The sequence below is a fragment of the Pristis pectinata genome, chromosome 1, assembly GCF_009764475.1.
Source record: "Pristis pectinata isolate sPriPec2 chromosome 1, sPriPec2.1.pri, whole genome shotgun sequence".
Classification (NCBI taxonomy): domain Eukaryota; kingdom Metazoa; phylum Chordata; class Chondrichthyes; order Rhinopristiformes; family Pristidae; genus Pristis; species Pristis pectinata.
This window is the reverse complement of record NC_067405.1, coordinates 121,796,273-121,819,622: the sequence shown is the minus strand read 5'-3', so window position 1 is coordinate 121,819,622 and position 23,350 is coordinate 121,796,273. Positions and strand designations below refer to the sequence as shown.

General features: G+C 39.8%; 1 protein-coding gene across 1 annotated transcript in view; it reads left to right on the top strand.

Moving 5' to 3' along the window:
- LOC127574554 (MAPK/MAK/MRK overlapping kinase-like) overlaps positions 1-23,350 on the top strand; it is a 55,460-nt gene that overhangs the window by 14,230 nt on the left and 17,880 nt on the right. Inside the window, exons 5-10 of the mRNA XM_052023646.1 lie at positions 1,301-1,379; positions 2,294-2,342; positions 10,186-10,364; positions 17,459-17,560; positions 18,691-18,864; positions 21,371-21,491. Coding sequence (XP_051879606.1) covers positions 1,301-1,379; positions 2,294-2,342; positions 10,186-10,364; positions 17,459-17,560; positions 18,691-18,864; positions 21,371-21,491 — 704 coding nt within the window. The remainder of the gene's footprint in view (positions 1-1,300; positions 1,380-2,293; positions 2,343-10,185; positions 10,365-17,458; positions 17,561-18,690; positions 18,865-21,370; positions 21,492-23,350) is intronic.

Genomic DNA, 23,350 nt, shown 5'->3' with positions numbered 1-23,350 from the left:
AGGCCACAGAAAATTTCTTGAAGACACTAGAGATAATGGTGCAGAAGTAGGAAAGGATGTCATTGAAGATGACTTTCCAGCCATAACTGGATGGTTCATAATGGAGCCAGACAAGTGTGATTCCCACAGCTGGTTGATACTGGATTGGCTTTGGAGGAGTCAGGTCATGGGTTCAAGCCATACTGCTGATCCTTGTGCACATAATGGAGCCATAGGGTCATAGAGAGTGAAGTTAGGCCCTTCAGCCCACCGAGTTCTCACCTACCATCAAACACACATTTAATGTAACCCTACAATAATCCCACTTTATTCTTTCCACATTCCCATCAATTCCCTCTAAATTCTACTACTTACCTACACACTGTGGACAATTTACAATGACCAATAACCTACCAACCCACATGACTTTGGGATATGGGAAAAAAACCAAAGAACCCAGAGCAGGGGCAATGTGCAATATTGTTTTATGTCTGAATATAACTTCAGGGTAGAGCTTGGGATGATATGACTGCTGAGACTAAAGTGGTGGTTAGGCAGTACAGAGAAAAGACAAATAAGTTTTGAAGAGCAAACTCGGCTCAGTTTGAGATGGAGGCTGGACAGTCATCGTGGTAGTTAAAGATTTCAGGGTCATTGTTCTAGTGTACTGTCCCATGTTTCACTCATCAGATGGAAATGACTGAGTAAATGAGGAGATGTATGTCAAAGTTCTGAATTGCTGGTCAGCCAACAGAACAGATTTTTAAATGCCAACTGACCTTGCTGATAAGAGGAGGATGGCAATGGTGAACAAAAGATAAAAATGCTTGCAGGCTCAACACATGCTGATCTCCCAATATTTTTGAAACTTTCACAGATAATTCACTGCATTGATGGTGAGTGTGGATAATTGCAATTGTACTATGTTTCTAGAAGTGGTTACTTTACAATTCCATATTTATATTTAATAAATCTCACATAAAAAAAGGAATGTTTATATGTGGATAAAATACATATACATTGGTAAGTACAGGAGAACATAATAAGGAAAGAGTAAAAGAACACATTAGAAACTTTTATAAGGTCACTTCCATCAAAGACTCTGTCATTAGTTGGTAATTGACCTAAAATGAGAGGATTCTAAGGCTGAAATCTTCTCAAGAAACCAGTGCCTTCTGTCTATTTTTCTCTTTCACTTAAGAACACTTCAAAAGTGTGCTTAGAATTATACAGTCTCAGTATAGTTTATAAAATTTAGTTGAAATTTTTTAAGAGAACAGCTAACAAGTGGAACATTTACAAAAATACCTCTTATTTACAGGGCGAAGACACCCTTTACCCGAAAGTAAAATAAAGAATTATATGTATCAGCTATGTAAGTCCCTTGATTACATGCACAGGTAAGGAAAGTACAGATTGTGAAAATGATGACCATAAATATATTCCAATTAATTATGTCCCATGTTTTACTGACATGGCCCACAGCCAATCCATTCCTGAACTTACTTGATCCAGACACAGATCCTGTGTACCAGATCATCACAGGATTCAACAATGAAGCTTGAATAGTACCAGAGTCCCCAACAATGCACTGGAGATGCTCTGTCCCTGAAGACACCCTGAAAATTGTCATGTTTGACATTCAAAAATAAAACAAAGAAATAAAAATAATTAAAAATGATTGATGTTTTAAAAATAAAATCAACTAAAACCTGCTTAAATAATTAAAAACATTAAATCAAACACAAATAATTAAAAAGTAGCTAAACTGCTTGCTTTTCCCACAGCCTGACAGTCCCTATTAAAATCAAGGGACTTGCATAAATACCTAATCCAGTGCAAAATCTGAGAGCCAATTCCCAAGCTACGGAGTCTTGCAAGATTGAGCTCAACCACTGGATTTGACAGGGAGTTCAGCAGTGGACTGTATTAAGATGCCAACAATTGCTAAGTAAGTTCATGACATCCATGTTTGACTACCCATGCATGGGAGTCCTGGACTTGCTGACATTTACCAGCAAAATCTGGGCTATTATAGGGCTGGGTTGACTTAATGGTTATTTGAAAGGACTAGTGTGGCTAAATGTAAATCTGACAAATTATCTTAAACTTATTTGAATATGTTCATAAAAATGTTTCAATTTAAAACCTTCATTATATTTTCAGAACTGTTATTTTAGTACTTACAGAGACTAGAAGCAATTTATAACTTTTTTATGATCAATAGTACAGTGATTGAAAAATGATTAGAAAATCAAATATAAGAAAGTCACACTTAGTTCATTAGTTTATAAAATCTTTTTATTCGCTACAGAAATGGAATTTTTCACCGAGATGTAAAACCAGAAAATATCTTAATTAAGGTATGTTACTTGTACTTGAGCAGTTCTTCAACCACTCAGTAGAATGCTAGTTCACATCTGCAGTTTTCTAATACCGTAATTAGCCAGTTAATGTGAAGTGCTTTGACTACTGACAGGCAAATATAAAAATTCTGGATAAAATCAGAAAACACTGGAAATACTCAACAGGTCAGGCAATAACTGTGCAAACACAAAAAAGAGTTATCTTTCAGGTCAATAACCTTTCATCTGACCTAATTCTTTAATTTCTTGTGTTTATTTCAGATTTCTAGAGTCTGAAGCTTTTTTTGCATTTCAAGTAGAAAATTCACATTGATTTAGCATAAAATTAAATTAGGACAGAGTGGATGGAAGGTTACTGTATAGCTGATGGTACTGTACTTGACCTAGAACTGCTTGTCACTAACTTGAGGTAGCCAAAATGGAAACTGTTCATTTGGCAACTGATATTCATCAGCTACTCTAGCACAAATAACAGCATTATATTTCTGTAAAATTTGTAACACATAACATGTAAAGCATGTAAAGAAAATCTAAGATTTGCAATGCTTAACTAATTTGTGTAATAAACAATGGTATATGATGCATGATCTTCACTGTTTTAGATAAAGAAAATGGAGGAAAGAAGTTCCAGGTTCAAAGACCATGGAATGCACACAGATTTAAATTTTTTGGCCTAAAGGCACAAGGGTAATGTTAAGAGAAACGTTTTTAAGCAGACAGTTGTTATGATCTGCAATTCTGTGCCTGCAGTGTGATAGAAACAAAATTAAATCAAAATCTTCAAAGGGGAATTAGATAGAGAATAATTCACATGGCTTTGACATAAGAATGGGGAAGTAGGACTGATGATAAAGATCTTTCCTGGGTTACAAGTGCCTGACTTATGACCATCCTGTACTTACGAGCAAGTTAGTGAGGCCAGCTGGCAGCTGCTCTTCCGCCCTTGCTCACTCTCCCATCACAACTTTTTCTGTGACCCTTTCCAATATACTGTTTTTATTCATTTCTGACTTATGAACAGTTTGGGTTACCATCAGTTCTCAGGAACAGAACACTGTCTTAACCTAGACTCAGTGTGCCAACTGACTGCCTAACATGCTATAAACATATGATTGTAATATATATCATTATATTTCCTACTGAACCCATAAACTCAAAATTCTATGGCTCTTCTGCCACATTACTGCTCTAATCTATTTGGAAAAGGGGCTTGTGGGAAGACCAAGTTTTCCATTGGAAATTGGGTTAGGGCTCAAGTGCCAGAATTCTAGGAGGCCTGTTTCTCTTATCCTCTGCAAGGCCATAAGCATAAGAAGGGTTGGGTCTGAGATTAGGATGTTCACACATCACCAAGGTGAGATCTGTGCTTGAATTGAGCTGTATCTCTTGCGCTGCTCATTTGCATTTACCTGGGTCAGGTGTGGAGAAATGAATGGATTGACCCTGTACACTAAGGAGATGTCCAGCTGGGCCTCGGCAGCAAGTAGGTCTTAGGTGACATACAACTGAGCTCTGATCCAGAATATTTTGAAAGCCTCTGTAAAGGAACTGCTACAATTGTACAACTACTCTCTCAAGTAACCAGGCAGGTGAAGGGAAGATTTTTCCTCTATATTAATTTATCGATTGAGTATTTTTCTGGCAAAGGTGAGGCCAAAGCCGCAGCTTCTAACAAAGCTGTCAAGGATCAAAGACATTTAAAAACTATTAAAATTAAATAGTCAAGAGAATAAAAATTGTTTAAAATAGTTTTTAAAAATAGCTTAAAACACTGAAGAAATGTATAAAAGTATACCTTTTTCTTCCTTATCTCAAGTAGATGCAGACTCTGATCCCATGTCAGGTCTGATTGCTGGAGAATCCCAGAAAAATCAGCCTCAGCTTTGGATTGCACATGGAGCAGAGCAATTTGCAATGGATTTTCACAAGTCTGGGGCTTACTCGCCTTGCAGTAGCTGATTACTAGCAGTTGCTTTCAGAACCACCAATCAGACCCAACTTGATTTGGTCCATTGTCTACAATTGGCAGATGTATGTCCAGTGATGTTAGGACCACACTATCAACTAGGGACAGAATTAAACTTGCTTGGAAATCTAGGAAAGAAACCATTTTAAAAATATTTTGTAAATGTGGGAAAATTGTTGTTTGCTGTTTGGCCTGGCAATCTCTGTTGGATTTTCCACCTTCTTCAGCTCAGGCTCTCAAGTAAAAATAGAGATGGGTATAAAATGCTGGGCTGTCAGTAATGTTCCCATTCAGTAACTGAATAAAGAAACATCTCCTCACTGACCTAATTAGCTAAATGGATAGCTGTACACGTGTACCTGCCCATTAGCAGTAGCAAAATTTTGTTGTCCAAATATTATTTATGGGACCATTCTTCAAAGAGTAAATTTATTGTAATGAAACGATTTCATGAAGAAAGTCACTATATAAGTATGTTCCTTTATGAGGTGGTTTCAACTGCTGATGGGCTAAGGCAGGGGACAAGCTGAGCAATGTCATATAGATTGGAAAAGACTTGGATGTGTATTCCAAAACTCATCTTAGAATTAAATATAATAAAGATTGAAACATATTTGTTCATTTCAAACGGTTACCCGATAGTTGAAACAGAGTTTGTGACACTGAGCCAGTAGCTTTTGGTCTCCCTTTTTTTTGCTCAACAGCAGGTTATTTCTGCAGCTGTAACGTTAACAAGAACATATTTTCTAAATCATTAACAATGTTTTGCATCAGATACCTTTTGGAAATTGAGACTGTTTTTAGATGTTATCAATATTGTAGACATTTTATGAGGCACAGAATTTAAAAACTATCATGCTAATTGGCTGCCGCTGGAAGGAATCTCCCTGTATTGTTCACTGATTACTAACAGCCTAGAATAGTTGGAATTTTTGAAGTTCCTGAATTCAATTGCCTTAGTTACATCTGAATGTTCTTCAAATGAATTGACACTGGCCATGATTGTATCTTGGTGTTTTGTTGTTGCTGGTTAGAACATCAGAAAAATTCATCAGAAAAAGCCATTCACCATAAATAAGTCTATGAAAGGCAGCACCTCAAACAACACAGCACTTCTGCAGTACTTCACGGAAACTTCAAACTTCGATCAAATCTGCACTGAGGCCCATAAATTCACTTGTGCATGAAAAGGTGAAATGCTCTGCTGGGAGAACCATGCAAATTTATCTTGGCACTGTTAGTTTGTGATTTTTTTTTGCAGGTACCTTGTGCTTGAGGTCTTAGGATTGACAATGTAACCTTTTAACCAAAAGTACGTAAATAAAGCACACACAATTTATGGAATCCCACATGAAAGCTGAAACTGACCTATGCTCATTCATGTCATGCCTACACCTCTTAAAGGAGAGGCAAGTACTGAATTCAGCTACTTCTCAAGGACATTGTGCCACCAGGGAAAGATTTGACAACAACAATAGAAGAAACAGCAGTTCACTACCGGTGACTGTGAAATCCTAATGGAAGAGTTGGACGCTGGAACAGAGTTCCTGTAACTTATGAAGTAACCAAGAGTTCAAGTAAAGCTGCAGTAAGAGGAGTTACCCAGAGAGAGAAATGCTTGAATGTTACTCAAGGAATGGTCCCTGTGCAAGAAAAAAAAATCCATTACCTCATAAATGTGGCTGAGTACAAGAGGAGATGGTAATAAATGCCATCCACCAACAACTAACTACTGCCCTAATACACATACCACAACCCCTATATTCACTTACACATCTCATACTCACTCACACAACTCACATTTACACCTCACTTCCAGAATGCAACCATGGCAGCGAAATCATTACTGACATTAATGCAGTGTGTGTAACTGTCTTCCTTCACTCTTGTTGGAGATGTCAGCAGCAGATTGGTGGGTGCCCAGCTGTGGGTATGCACAGGTTCAGCTTGTTAGAAGAGAAGCAGCTCATTACCATGGGCTTGATTTTCACCATGAGTGAAGAATATGTAACTGGATTTTATTGTTGTGTCTGCTCAGAAATTGGTACCTCACAGTCATTAGAGCGTAGCTTGGAGGCAGATCTGCATGTGGTGAGTGACTAAAATTGAGTGGAATGCAGAGAAGTAAGGTGAAAAGTAATTTATATGCCAGCTTCCTAGATGGCAGTGTTTCAGGGGAGTTGAATGAGACAGCCAGTAGATGAAGGCTGATGAACATCTAAATAGAGATGCTTTGGACTGTCTGAAAGTCTGTATGAGATGACAAGGGGCAAGGGGGAAATACAGTTTCAATCTTCTCCACAGGTTTGTGTGGAACTTGAAGCCCATCTTGTCCAACTTGGAAGTGATGGCTGGCTCCATGTCAATACTTGTGGACTTAACCATGGGCAGTGTTGGATGGCAGAGGTTACATCTTCTTTGTAGCGCATACAGAAGATATCTGCTTTGGAAAGTCAGACTCCCGCCTTCATAGTCTGGACTTCATTGGTGAGAGGGGCTTTGAAGGTGAGATGGTCCTCAGACTGTTTGGCTAACCAATGTCTCGTCCCAGGAGATTGAATGACATCATGAAATACAAATTATCTGTCTCTCAGGATGATGGCATGCTTGCTCCCAACACTGCTACTCCAACAGTCCCCTTGCAGTTGCTCATCAGCCAATTAGACCAGACTGGTGAGAAGGTATAGCCCAAAGATGAGACTGGGGAATTAATAATGGGAAGTATAGGAATGGCAAAGATTCTAAAAATTATTTTGGACTGGACTTCATGTGAGGAGATACTAAAAACATTCCAATAACAATATATAATCAAAAGGCTATAGGGATTCTGAAAGCAATACCTATTGCTAGATAAAAGGTACTAGGCAAACAAATGTGGCTGAAACCTGACAGGTTCCCTGGACCTGATGGCCTACATACTTTGGTCTCAGAGGAGTGCCTCCAGAGGAGGTGGATGCATTGGCTATAATCTACCAAAATTGTCAGGATTCTGGAGAGGTCCTGTAGGACTGGTAAGAAACAAATACAGTGCCACTGTTAAAGAAAGGTGACAGGAAATAGGAAATATCAGCCGGTTAATCCAAAATCTGTCATTGGGAAAATACTGGAATCCATTACTAAGGAGATGATATCAGGACATTAGGAAAACATGCAATAATCAAGCAGTCAACATCATTTTATGAAAGGAAAATAATGTTCAAATATTTGGAATTGGAATGGTTTTATTATTGTCACATGTACTGAGGTGCAGTGAAAATCTTGTCTTGCATACCATTCATACAGATCAATTCATTACACAGTGCATTGAGATAGTACAAGGTAAAACAGTATCAGAATGCAAAATAAAGTATAACAGCTACAGAGAAAGTGCAGTGCAGGTAGACAATAAGGTGCAAGGTCATAACAAGGTAGGTAGTGAGGTCAAGAGTCCATCTTATACAAGGGAACCGTTCAATAGTCTTATAACACCAGGATAGAAGCTGTCTTTGAGCCTGGTGGTACATACTTTCAGGCTTTTGTATCTTCTGCCCAATGGGAAAGGGGAGAAGAGAGAATGTCCAGGGTAGGAGGGGTCTTTGATTATGGTGGCTGCTTTATTGAGTCAGCGAGAAGTACAGGCAGAATCCACGGAGGAGAAGAAGGTTTCCGTGATGTGCTAAGCTGTGACCACAACTCTGCAGTTTCTTGTGGTCACGAGCAGAGCATTTGCCATACCAAGCCATGATGCATCCAGAAAGGATGATTTCTGTGGTACATTAATAAAAATTGGTAAGGGTCCACAGGGACATACCAAATTTCTGTAGCCTCCTGAGGAAGTAGAGGCACTGGTGAGCTTTCTTGGCCGTGACGTCTATGTGGTTGGACCAGAACAGTCTATTGGAGATGTTCACTCCTAGGAACTTGAAGCTTTCAACCCTCTCGACCTCAGCACCGTTGATGTAGACAGGAACATGTGCACCGCCCCCCTTCCTGAAGTCAATGACCGGCTCTTTTGTTTTACTGAGGGAAAGGACATTGTCATGACACCTTTATCACTAAGCTCTTTATTTCCTTCCTGTACTCCAACTCATCATTATTTGAGATACGGCCCACTACAGTGGCATCATCTGCAAACTTGTAGATGGAGTTAGAGCAGAATCTGGCCATGCAGTCGTGAGTGTATAGGGAGTAGAGTAGGGGACTGAGGACACAGCCTTGAGGAGCACCAGTGTTGAGTATAATCGTGCTGGAGTTATTGCTGCCTATCCTTACTGATTGCAGCCTGTTGGTCAGGAAGTCAAGGATCCAATTGCAGAGGGAGGTGTTGAGTCCCAGGTCTTGGAGTTTGGTGATGAGTTTGCTTGAAATTATAGTATTGAAGGTGGAGCTGTAGTCAATAAACAATAGTCTAACATAGATGTCTTTACTGTCCAGATGCTCCAGAGATCTAGAGTTCTTTTGGAATGTAACAATCGAGGTGGATATACTAGAACCAGTAAATGGTTTGTTGGATTTCCCAGAAGGCATTCAAAAAGATTCCACATAAAAGGTTACTGCATAAGATAAAAGTGCACATGTTTGGGATAATGTATTGGCATGGATAGGGGAGTGCCTAACTAAGAGAAAACAAAGTCAGGATCAATATATAAAAATGTTTGGCATTTTGATTTACTTGACTCTGCTTTTCATGATTTGTGCAGAAGGATGATCATTTTCAGAAGGATGACAAGATGTGTATTGCATCATCATTGGGATTCTGGTTTCTCTTTATTAATTAGCACCTCACTTAATGCAGCCCAAAAAGCAACCATTCAGCCCAATAAGTTCACACTAGCTTCTAGCAGAGCGATCCCATCAGTCCCAGTTCCCCTCTTATTTCCTTGTAATGTAACTCATTCTCTCTCACATGCCCATCAATTCCTGTTTGAGTATTACTAGCATCTGTTGCTTATCCCAAATTACTATTTGAAGTACTTCTGCTGGGGAACTCTGACATGCTGCTTTGGAGCTGTTTCAGCATAGTGAATGAGTAAGCACAGAAGAAAGGGTAGATGTTGTGTGATATGGAGTTCACCTTATAGGCTACTCTTCCCTTTCAAGGTGATACTGGTGAAGGTGATGGGCTTGATGTTTTGACATGTTGCAGGCATACAGTTGAAACAACGGGCTTTGAGCCAATATTGGATTTAGTGGAAGCTCATATTGGACAGTGGGGTTGGCAATGAAACGAAAAGCTTGATGGCAAATTAAGTAAAGGTACACCTTAACAGTAAGCCCAAAGTATCTTTTTTTTTGATACTATCATCATTCTTCTGTAATCTTTCCAGTACGGTGGCTAAAATTTGATAGGCAGGGCAGACTGTCCGCATACTGTATCTGAATAAGAAGAAAGGATACAGCTGCAGAGATTGACTCTGCTGCAGCCATGTGCTTTCCTGTGCAAGGCCCACACTCAATGTTAAATGCATAAACTTGAATCAATTTCACAGGAGAGTTGTCAATTGTCAAGGTGCAGATTGATATCATTCCAGTGCATTCTTCAAGCTTCATACATATGCATATTACTCAAAAGGAATTGTGTAAAGATCGTCATGTTTAGAAATCCAGCTTGCATGCAATATGTTACTAGATATCTATTTTTGTGGAATTCTGAACAAGGTTACCTATTTAAATTGACAACTCTTATTGTGCTGAACCTTCTTTCAACCAGTGTCCATGAAACCAAGTTGACATAATATTTAAACAAAATATTCAACAAAGGAAATTCAAATGAACAGATGATGTGTGCGCTAAGATTCTCCTCTGAAACTGATTTCTAAAGCAGTATATTTTCATTTATGAAAGTAATATTGAAAACTGCTCCATGTTTTAAAAATACTGGATTTACTGTTGCAGCAGAACTTGCTGAAGTTGGCAGATTTTGGTTCCTGCAGGAGTATCTTCTCAAAGCAGCCATATACAGAATATATTTCCACCCGATGGTATCGAGCCCCAGAATGCCTCCTTACCGATGGGTACTACGGTTTCAAAATGGACATCTGGAGCACAGGCTGTGTTTTCTATGAAATAACCAGGTGAATTTCAAACTTTTGAGTACTGCTGCATAACTATTATTGATGAAAAGCATTTATATCTTTTGAACCATTTGATATCTCAGAACAGTGGTGAAACTAGTGAACCAATAGAGCATTAGAATGATCAACTTTAATTCTACATTTTAACATATTCTGGCCTGTGCCTGTACTTAGCTAAATATCAATGCCCATTAAAAATCAACCAATCAAAAGCCACAGTACCATTAATATGTAACACTTCGATAATGAGATTTCCCATAAGAAGTAGGTTACAGAGAGGTTTTCAATGGCGTGCACACTTCATGCACTGAATTTCATATTATATGCCATGTGGGTATAGTTTATACTGTTACGTCACAAATAACATTATTGATAAACAATGTCATCCATGATTCAGTTGATGGCACTCTCATTTCAAAGTGGGAAGTTTGAATGTTCAGGACCTACTCCAGAGGCTAGTGGACAAAAATCTAGGTTGACTGTCTATGCAACGGTGCATATATATGATTCTATGGCACTATTTTGAAGAAGGTGCTATGTCCTGGTCAATATTCAACACACAGTCAACATCACAAGCAAAAAGATAATCTTGTCATTATTTAACTATTGTTGGTGGGCCCTTCCTGTATGCAATTCGTCCTCATATTTCCTACATTACAACTATAAGCCTTCATAAAACCTTTTGGGAAGCTATTACTTGGTGATGGTCACCACATAAATACAGGATTTCCTTTATTTGAGGAAGGCCATGGAACAGAAAGAAATAACATTTGCCTTATTCATGCTTTGCTTTCCATCCAATGTATATAATGACTGAACATCCACAGCACTTTGGGCTCGAGGATTCTGAAAATTCACAACTCTTTCATCGAAGAAATTTCTGTTCAAATCCATCCTAATTAGCCAGTCCCATATCCTGACTATATCCTCTAGACGTTTCTAGACTTTTCAGTCAGATGAAACAGCCTCCTCTGAAATCTTAGACATTTCAATGAGAATCTCTTATTCTCCTTAACTTGCAGTTAATTTAGGTCCAGCCTATTCAGTCTGCTCTCATAGAGCAACCCAGTCATCCCACAAATCAATTTATTGAACCTATTTAATATCAGCTCTGGGCAAATATATACTTCCTTGTGTACAGGGTACAAGAAATGCACACAGTACTTCAGGTATGGTCTCACAAAATTCCTGTTCAATTTTGTCTTATTTTTATCTTCTAATCCTGCTACAATGAAGATCAATGTCTTTTTAATCATGTACTACTTTTTAACTTTGTGTTCTATGTGAAAGGACACTCAGATCTCTGAAGACCAATGTTTTCTAGTTTATTGCCATATAAATATTTTCCATTTTTTATTCTCTCTATAAAATATCCTTTATTTCCTCACATTATACTCCATATGCCACCTTTATTCCCATTCACCTAACCTGGCATTTAACGTTGCAGACTGAATCCACTTTCTACCTAATTGTGTATTATTATCAAACATGGATACATAACAGGATCCTTTAACCTAAGTCAATATTATAAGTAGTAAAATGCCAAGTCACTGCACTTCTGTTTGTGGCACCCGATTGATAACAGCCAGCCAACCTAAAATGACCTATCACTCTGCTTTTCTTTTTAATCACTTCTTAGACATTCCCATGGAATCAAAGATGAAATGCTTCCATTCTGGTTTTGTTGGTTTTAAGGTTGCAAATGAACCAAAGTAGAAACCACAGACTCTCCAAGGATGGAGCAGAAAATGGCTAACAGAGTGGGTAAATGCATAATTTTTGAGGTGGTGTGCTCCTTCTTATGTAGGACTTCTCAGTGCACTCAATTCATAGCCTTGAGTTCTCCAGTGCATTTGCACCAACCCTGGAAGCTATGAATGAACAGAAGAAACAATTCTGCTCCAGCTTTGAGAAAATCCTGGCCTGCATCCCAAAAGGAGACGAACTGATCTTCCTGAGTAACTTCAACACCAGGACTGTAAACTCTGCAAAGGTGTGACAGGCAAAGAGGGAATAGGAAGTTAACTTTAAGGAGTCATTCACTCAAGAACAAATATCATTCCATTCTCAGTCATCAATCTCAGTGCTTGGCTACAATCAGAGGCTGAGCTCCAAGTTTTCATTGGCTCATTCACTAAAGCATATAAGAGAATGGATCTGGCACTAAATGTCCATGAAACAAAGGTCCTCTGTCAAGTTGAACTTGCTACACAATACCCACCTCTTCCTCCCCCCACCCCACCCCCTTCCCCAGAATCAAAGCTGCAATTACACTCATCTGGCTGATGGACAAGCCTTGTTATTTGCATGACTGACAAAGGACTCCCAAACAGGCACCCTACTGCAAATTCTGTCACATCAAGAGAAGAAATAATTCAAGGATGTTCTCAATGACTCCCTGAAAAAGTGTAAGGTCCCCTTCAACTCATGGAATCCTTGGCCAACATCTGCTCAAAATGGAAGAGGAGCATTTGAGCTGCCACTAAGAACTTTGAGTCACCTTCAGAACATGCAGAAGCCCAATGAAAGTAGCAGAAGCAGGTAACCATCTCCCGCACTACCAACCAATCCAACCCATCAAGCACCTCATGCTCCGTTGGTGGCAGAGTCTGTGGATCCCACATTAGTTCATCAATCTTCTTAGAAACAAATCCTCCGTGACACCAAGGGACTGTCTGAAGAGGAGGATGGGAAGGTATATATAAATGGAAACTGTAGGTTTATTGAAGAGAGAATCAAGATTGAGATAACAGGGGAGCAGAACAATTGAGTCATTCTCTAAATTTGGGTTTGGGATTTGAAAGGGCAGAGGCCCTGAGAGCGGTGAGATGAAGGGAGGCACTATGAGAGAACACAAAGACATTAAATATGGGAGTAGGTGTTGGCCCTACAGACTTTAAAGTCTACTTCACTATTCAATAAGATCTTGGCCACAACCCCACATTCCTGCATGTTGCCCAAAGCTGTAGACAGATTTTTGGATTATTGGGAATCACTCTTAACCTAGAACATATTCAATGACACAACCTTATCCTAAATGCTACCTTCTAAGACAACCCTTTGACCTTGGAATCTACCTACACTCTGAATTGTCTGAATGCAATTATATCTCTCCTTAAATATGGAGACCAGAACTGTACACAGTACTTCAGATATAGGATCACCAACACCCTGAACAGTTGTAACACTCTTCCCAATGACAAGCACAGCAGTTACTGTAATATGCAAGCAATCAAGTAGGAGGACAGAGACACAGCAGTTGAAGTTTAAAGTCAAATTCCAAAAGTCAGCTGTCCAGTGATTTGGAAATCCCGATGGTTCGGCATCTGGCTCACCAGGTAATGTTTGCTGTACTCCCTCCCCACTCAGTGGGGCTCCAGTTCCCACACTCCCTTCCCACTCACTGGGGTGGAGTTCCCATGCTCCCTCTAATACAGCAGGGCCCCAGTTCCAGCACTCTCTTTCCACTCACCCAGGCCCAGTTCCCACACTCCCTCTAACATTCCAGGGTCCTGGTTCCTGCACTACTACATTCATCATATGCCCAGTTCCTGTGCTCCCTTTCAACTGCACTGGTTCACTCAAATATATTTTCAAACTGTAACATGTAAAACATTTGAATGAAAAGAAATAACATCCAAGAGTCTGGAAAATATGCCACTCTAGTATGTCAAAGTTCCTACTGCGCCACATTAAGAGAGTTTTACTGTAATTCATTACAGGGAGCGCAGTCTTGATGCTCAGAGAAGGGCATGAACTTGGGTTCCCAGATCGAGAGAAGGCCTACCAATCACTTTAAACTTGCAATATAGCAGGCACAGCAGCTGGATTTGCCAAAGCAAATTAGTTTTGTAATCCTGACTTCCAGGAATCCTGGAAATTGAAATTTGAGCAGATTGAAAAAAGTACACTCAGTGTTGACTCCATGAAATATTAAACCATCGAGTTTACATGGACAAGGAAACCATCTGCTGATCAGCATCTGCTACCCTCCTTAGTTCATCAAAGCATACAGCTCTCTGCTGGACACCACTTGGAACTAGCAAAATATTGTATGTACTCTGGATGGGGAACTTAAATGCCCATTACCAAGAGTCACTAGGTAATATCACCACTGACAGACTGGCCTTATTATGAAGGAACTGGGTGCCAGATTCGTTCTGTAGCAGATGGTGAGAGAACCAGTTTGAGGATTAAACCTGGAGAATCAATGGACTGCAGATGCTGGAATCTAGATGAAAAACACAATGATGCTAGAGGAACTCAGCAGGCCAGGCAGCATCCGTGGAGTAAAGCAGGTGGTCTATGTTTCGGGTCAGGACCCTCCTTCAGGACTGAAGATAGGAAAAGGGGAAGCCCAATATATAGGAGGGAAAAGCAGAGCAGTGATAGGTGGACAAAAGAGGGGAGGCGGGTGGGCACAAGGTGATGAATTCTCTCACTTCAGGTAATTCTCCCACTTTAGGTAATCCCCACCCCCCTTCCCCACAACCCCTCCCCACCACCATGCTTCTTCTCTTCTTCCCATTCCTCTCTCTCTACCTTTGACCCATCCCCTGGTGGATCTGCCCTCCCCTCCTTCCCCGCACCTGCCAATTACTGTCTCTTACCTGCATCTACCTATCACCACCTTGTGCCCACCCTGTCTCCCCTCTTTTGTCCACCTATCACTGCTCTGCTTTTCCCTCCTATATATTGGGCTTCCCCTTTTCCTATCTTCAGTCCTGAAGAAGGGTCCTGACCCGAAATGTTGACCGCCTGCTTTTCTCCACGGATGCTGCCTGGCCTGCTGAATTCCTCCAGTATCATTGTGTTTTTCATGAGGATTAAACCTACCTATCCTCACCAATCTAACTATTGAAGGTGCATCTGTCTGTGACAGTTTTGGCTGGAATGACCACCACATGGTCCTTCTGGAGACCAAGTCTGTGCACCACTTTGAGTCATCAGCAGCTGCTGAATTGTATTCTGTCACAATCTGAAACTACTTTGTTTGACATATCCCTCTTTCTACATTACCATCAAGTCAAGGTACCAATCCTGATATAACGAGTAGATGAGCACACTAGGAGTGGCAGAAAGTACACCTAAATTAAGGTGTCATGTAGGTGAAGGTACTGTAATGGACCACATGTGAAGTAAACAGAACAGCATGCAGTAAAGTTAAGCAATTCCATTATCAGTTCATTAGATCACCTGTGGATGGTGACAGCAAACAGGAATAGCATACTCCATGAACATGCCATCCTGAATGAAAGGTGAGCTGAGCACGACAGAGCAAAGGTGAAGTGTGAAGGATTTGCAAATATCTTCAGCCAGTTACCTAGTAGATGATCCACCTTAGCCTCCTCCTGAAAACCAGTCTTTAGTCAATTCAATTAATTTCATGTGGTATCAAGAAATGTGTGTAAAGGCAATGGCAGTCACCACATTCCAGCTGTAATATTAAAAACTTCATGCTTCAGAACTCCCACACTAGCTTTCTAGGACATCTACAATACTGACATCTTCATGACAATGTGAAACTTTGCCTTGGCATATTCTGTCCACAAAAGTCAGGACGAATCCAATCTGGTTAAATATTGAACCATCAGTCCACTCTCAATCATGGCAACATGGAGATAGAGTGTTCTAACTTTGTTAATAATCAGCATTTACACACCAGTAAAGCAATACCCCAATCATCAGTTTGGATTTTCATCAGGGTCAAAACATTAATACTACCTTAACCCAAACATAGACAAGGGAGCTGGATTCCAGAGGTGGGATGTAGTGAAAATGACCACACATTTGATCAGGTTTGCCATCATAGTGACTTAGTAAATTGAAATCAACTTGAATCAAAGTATAATGTCTTCACTGACTAGAGTCGCACAAAGGAAGATGTTTATGATTTTTGTAGGTCAATTGTCTCTGTCCCAGGATATTGTTGTAAGGGTTCCTTGGGGCATTGTCCTCTTACCAATCTTTTTTTTTAACCAATAGACCTCCCCTTTGTCATGGTCATATTTATAGATGTGCTCTAAAAACTGCAGGCTGTTTAATTCTATTTGCAAGTCCCCTGAAGCAGTTTGTGCCTGCATGCAACAATTGAGTAATTACAGGCTAATTAGTTTACCATCTATGATTAATAAAATCTTTCAGAGTTCTGAGCTAAAAATTACCACTGATCTAAATGTTGAGAAATTAGGTAGAAGTTGCCAGCATAGATTTATAAAGGGACAACCATGCTTGACAAATCTCTTGGAATTCTTTAGCAGCAGGGAAATGCAGTGATTTAGTGTTTATTAGAAAGCCTTTGATTAGTTAATACATGGGAATTAGGAGAGAATAGGAACATTCTATATACGAAAAATCATTAGAAGAGAGTAGGAATGAAGAACAGTTTTTTTTCCCCATTGAGGTTGGAAGTGGTTAGTGACATTAAATGGGGTTTCTGATTTCAATTTACTCAACATATAAGTGTGTAATTTGTATATAACGTTAGGAGGGAGTTGTCAGCATTTGGGGATTATACCAAAATCTGAGGTATTGTTCTTTAAAATCTCAATCAGATTTTAAGCAGCATACAGTATATTGTTTCAAAGCATGAACAATATATTTTCACTAGGTTGCTGCCTGGTATGAAGTAAAAGTTTGAAATATTTGCTACGTTGTTCTAGAACAATGAAAATTATAGAGTAATTTGATAGAAATGTGTGAAATATGAAAAGATTGAGCAAGCTTGGTAGAAGCAAACAGTTTCTAGTAATTGGTCAAGTATGGTGCATCATAAATATAAGATTAAATGTAGGAGATTCAGAATCAGACAGAAAAAACATCCTTACATAGGGCGTTGTGAGGCCCTGGAATTCACTGCTAGGTTTAGAGATTTAGGCATTGGATTGTATTTATGGAAGAAAGGTAATGGGAACACAATGAGCAAATTTTATTAGAACTATTGGCTCACGTGGAGGGAAAATTCAGACATGGACTGGTATAATTATGTATCTTTAATGCTATAGAAGATCCATCATACAGACCGTAAGAAGTTTTAAATATAGTGAATTAAACAATCATTATTTAAAATTTATTTCATTACTTTTCCCCTGTAGCCTACAGCCACTATTTCCTGGTTCTAATGAAGTTGACCAAATTGCAAAAATCCATGCTGTTGTTGGCACTCCAAACTCTGAAACTCTGAGAAAGTTCAAACAGTAAGTACATCCAAAATTATGATAAAATTAATATCTATCAAGTTTATATCTGGACTATTTTCTTTTAATGTTTTCTAATGTCCGCACATGATGCACAAAACCAGGAGAGAACTAGAGAAATGCATGGCTTATATTTTTATCACTGTGCAGCTCTGTGCCCCACATCTCAGCATTGTGGGGGCATCACTCACTCCACACCAGTGCTCATGTACAGCTTCTCCACACTGAGCTGTAGGTAGTTCATAGCTGGAGAAGCAGCAGTGGAGGGCAGGAACTCATGCCAGGTTCAGAGCACAATGGTGGAGAGGGCAGGAATTTGCATGAAGTTCCTGGCACAACAGCCCAAGCAGATGTCTTTTTTTCAAAGTAGTGAGAATGGGTGCTATGAGTGTGCAGACTGGAGGACCAAAAGCGCTATAACTAGTCAGCATTCAGTGGGTAGTGCCAAGCAGGGTACCAAAGTACCAATTTAAATCTTGTGATATAGTGATCACTGTGATGATTACTGTTCCCAAGTTTTCTCCCACTAACACATGGTCCACTTAGCTCCCTCATTCTCCGGAACCAGGTCGTCAATGTGTCCTTCCTCATTAGGGTGAAACCCGAGTGATTAAGGAGGTTTTCCTATTCTTGTTTCAGAATTTTCTCCTCTTTTATGCTCTTTACTCTAAAATTATCCCAATTGATATCGGAGTATTGAAGTTACCCCATTACCCCTTATTCTTATACACAAACTTCCTTCCAAGTGTTATCCATCTGATTTAAAAATATTCAAACTCTACTTCCAACACCCTTTGAGGAAGAAAGTACCAAACACTCAAAATATTTCATCTCGTCTCTGCATTAAATGGATGATCTCTTATTTTTAAACAGTGGACCCTGGAGAGGAAATAGTTTTATAATAAGTACAGGAGGAAAGATCATTTGGTTGACATATTGACATTACCTTAAATTTTCTTTTAAATAGGTAAATCCCTTGTGATTTTCCTTCTAAGCAAACTGTCCATACTCCTGTGATATATGGAGTTTGGTTAATGAAGATGATCTACATGATAGACATTATATAATTCTTCAGGCATTCAAGCTTAAACAGTTTTGTGTGACTTCTTAATTTCTTTATTCCAATATAGAACACGGGCTATGAGTTTTGACTTTCCCAAAACAAAGGGAACAGGAATATCATGCCTCATTCCTCACACTCACTCTGAGACTATTTCATTGATGTATGCAATGATAGAGTATGACCCTGAAGAACGAATCACTGCTAAGCATGCATTGCAGCATCCATATTTTCACGACTTGAGGTAAGACAAAGTTTTCAATCATTTGGTAATTTGTTTCAAGTAGTGTTTAATCTGTTACTGGCAGTAGAAAAAAAAATGCCAGCACAAGCTTGTTTCTCACAAACACTGATCTCAGCTGCAAGGTAGCTTACATTAAAGGAAAAACTAAGTGTTGGCGCCTTATTTTGGACGAGCCTCAACTCTTGAATGTCACTGATAAAGAAGAAGTTGGATTTGACAGACAGCCGGGTTGTTTCGAATTGGAGCAATTCATGCATTGATTTGACGGCCACTCACAAACATTTGTAAACTGGGATCACAGATTAAAGCAAAGCTGCAGAACAGCAGCATCTGATCCTAAAATAGTCACCAGTGTGTCTCCTGCCTTGAAAGCACAGTGATACAGACGAGTTTTAAATCCTGTTGCATGCAGGATTGCAGAAGAAGAACCCAAGTGCTTCAAGTTAGAAGTTTTTTATTTCCAAATGTTTGAAAAATGACAGTGCTTGTAACACTTCAACAGCAAAGATCACAGGGATCAGTCATGAGCCACAGGCTATGTGGAAGGAGTTATTTGGCATGAAGTTGGCTGAGAGGGATGTAAGAACAACAGGAAGCTATACAACCCCTCAAACCTGCTTCATCAATCAAGTAGATCATGGCTGACGATACAAGAGACTGCAGATGCTGGAATCAGGAGCAACAAACTATTTGCTGGAAGAACTCAGCAGGTTGAGCAGCATCTGTGGGGGGAAGAAATTGTCAGTGTATTGGGTCGAAACCTTGCATCAGGACTAGGAGTGGATAGGGGAGATAGCCAGTATAAAGAGGAGAGGGGGAATGGTGAGACAAGAGCCAGTGGGTGATTGGTGGACCAAGGGGTGGTGAAGGATGATGGGCATATTGAGGCCTGCCTCTGTCTCCCAACTCCACCCCTCTACTCGACTGACCAATGATCCAATGGCACCCATCCTCCGACTACCCCTCTCCTCTTTATACTGGCTATCAGGCCAGAGCTCCCTGAAAGTGGCTGCACAGGTTGATAGGGTAGTAAAGGCAGCATACGGCACACTTGTCTTTATTAGTCGAGGCAATGAGTTCAAGAGTCAGAAAGTTATGTTGCAGCTTTATAAAACCCTAGTTAGGCTGCATCTAGAGTACTGCATTCAGTTCTGGTTGCCCCATTACAGGAAGGATGTGGAGGCTTTGGAGAGGGTGCAGAAGAGATTCACCAGGATGCTGCCTGGATTAGAGGGCAGGTGCTATAAGGAGGGGTTGGACAAACTTGGGTTGTTTTCTCTGGAGCAGCGGAGGCTGAGAGGCGAACTATTAGAAGTTTATAAAATTATGAGAGGCATAGATAGAGTCAACAGCCAGTATCTTTTTCTCAAGGTCGAAATATCTCACACTAGAGGGCATGCATTTAAGGTGAGAGGGGGAAAGTTCAAAGGAGATGCGGAGCATGCCTTATGAAAGCAGGCTGAGGGAACTTGGCCTTTTCTCCTTGGAGAGACGGAGGATGAGGGGGGACCTGATAGAGGTGTATAAGATGATGAGAGGTATTGATCGGGTAGATAGTCAGAGGCTTTTCCCCAGGGCTGAAATGGTGGCCACAAGAGGACATAGGTTTAAGGTGCTGGGGAGTAGATATAGAGGAGATGTCAGAGGTAAGTTTTTTTTTTACTCAGAGAGTGGTGAGTGCATGGAATGGGCTGCTGGAAATGGTGGTGGAGGTGGATACGATAGGGTCTTGCAAGAGACTGTTAGATAGGTACATGGAGCTGAATAAAATAGAGGGCTATGGGTAAGCCTAGTAATTTCTAGGGTAGGGACATGTTCGGCACAGCTTTGTGGGCCGAAGGGCCTGAATTGTGCTGTAGGTTTTCTATGTTTCTATTTACTTTCACTGTTAAAATCAATACACTTCAAATGATCAAACAAGATCTTGCCTGTCTTTGGGTTAATTTTCTATTTCTGCATATTTCTGAAATGCTTCCCTTTAATAATTTCATACAATACTATTGTTGTGCTTTCAAAAACTAGATTTATATTTATGGGTGTAAAAACTAAAAATCTTTTCAATCCGTTTCTTCCTCAAAAACAATGCTAAATGACATTTTAAATTGTTCATCTTAAAGAGTTGCTTTACAGTGAAGTGTTTTCTGAAGAATTATTCTATATTATTGATATTCTGTTGGGTTACCACCATCATATTGTTCCCTTCTCACCTACTGTAAGGGCTTATTGCATGTTTATGTATTCTCTGCAAAACTGGTTTGGGCTGAGGTACTTGGTAAACCAAGTCTGCAAGCAGCCTAACAGTTGGAGTGTGTTTTACTGTGCAATTAACTAACCATCCTCTCCTCCTGATAATATAAAATATGACAACTGAATTAAAATTTATAGGCAGAAAATGCAGTCCATTTAAGATTTTTAATAAGATATAAATTATTTAAAATGAGGAAGAAGGATTCTAGTTTACATTATCATATAAAAAATACTAAATTGTGATTTCTCCTCCTTGTAGGTTGGCAGAAAAACAAACCACTACTGTACACCGTACAGTTAAATGCTTAGAAGGGAATGAAAACAATTTAAGCCCAGGTGTGGTTCATAACCTATGGAGAATCCATAAGGGACGGAAAAGGGTAAGATGAGCGAAATTGGCACATTGCTTTACCTTTTGCTATCCCCATAATACAGTACTTCATTGTTAATTTGAAATTAACAATATGCTCCAAAGTAATTAAAGACTGTAAACAATTTTTTGATGCAAGCCTAATATCATTACAATACAAAATAAAGTAGGTAACCAACAGCAAGGTGGTGTTCATTGCCTTACAGGTGGTAAGGTAGAATGGACTGCTTGCTGAATTTAAGTGCTCAGTTTCTGAATCAGTATCAGCTTACCACCAGTGGTGAAGGTGACAATCCACTCTAAAGTATTTCCAAAAAGTTATCAAGGTTAGTTTAAGGCAGATCTTACAGACTGACTATGCACATTATCCAGGGTTTCCTGGAAAACCTCTAGTTTTCTTCCTTCATTTACAGGATGTGCACGTTGTGAACAAAGGTAGTATTGTTACCATCCATATATTTGCCCTAGGGAAGGTAGCAGTGAGCTGATTTCTTGAACTGTTGGAGTTCTCTTACAGATGTTACCTCTACAGTGCTTTTAAGTAGGGAGTTCTAGGAGTTCGATCCAGCAGCAGTGAAAGAACAGTAATTCATTTTCAAATCAGGATGGTGTGTGATTTGAAGGGGAACTTGAAAGTGGTTTTGCAGCATGGTCCTTATCTGCCAGTCACTACTGGCATTCAGTCTCACCTGAACCAATGCAATGCGTCATGATCAACAAATGTTCTCCACCCATCCGTTCAATATATATCAACACTCTCACTCATGGATCTCTATTCATCCTTCTGGGAAAGGCAGAGAACTTGTGATGGTCCTAGCAAAAGATTGGCCCAGAGGGTATCTCTGGCACTGATCATGCCAGCTAAGTACATGGGCAATGGAAATGGGGATATTGTGACCATGTGACTACACAATTACAGGTTTCTATCTCATCCAGCTAATGTGCTTATAGCATTCACATATCTGGACGTGGAAAGAAGCAAGTGATACATGATCATTGTGCATAATGAAAACAAACATTCTTCCCTTGACAGTTCTAATTCACAGCTTTAATCTCCCAGAAGACAGCAAGAGGATGCACTTCTACAGGACTCATTCGCTATTTGGCAGCTCAGGGACTGGCATTTTGATGAGAAGTCTGTGTGAGAGGGCACAGGACTGTTCAAATTCTCCTCAGCTGGATGTAGATTTTGTGCCTTCTGGACACAAAATCTACAGACAGGAACTGAATCAAACAATATGTGATGGCCTGGTGGGAATCCAGTGGAGTAAGTCATGGTTGCTCAGAGTTTGGGTGGTGTCTGCTTTGAGCTCAAGTAGAATGATGTTGCAGGCCTTCGCAATAACGTCTCTGTCCATGAATAAAGTGACCACTTTCTTGGGAATTTAAACATACAGTCATAGCAATGTATGCAACTCTCCCTGCTTGGCTTGCACCTAATGAATAGCACTTTGAATAGAACACGATACCTTACCCTTGAACAGGAAGCAATCACTTCCAAGAAAGTATTGAACAGCTATTTGGTGGAAGCCAGAGGAGATATTGAAGCGAGGGCCAAGCCAAACAATGCCGGTTTTTACTCAATATACAACACTCAACACCCCACCCCTCAAGTACATAGGAATGTCATCACCCACAAGTCTTCCTTTGAATCACAATTTATACCAGCTTAAACATACTTCACCATTTTCTCTTTTGCTGCTGGATCACAATTCTGGAACTTTTTACCAATAAAGTTCAGAGGCTTATTCACTAGATAGATCATAGTGGTTGAAAAAAGGTCACTTTCTCAAGGGCAAATCTGTATTGTGTATAACTGTAAGCCTTGCTGGTAACGGCTTGATACCAAATAATTGATGTAAAATTTAA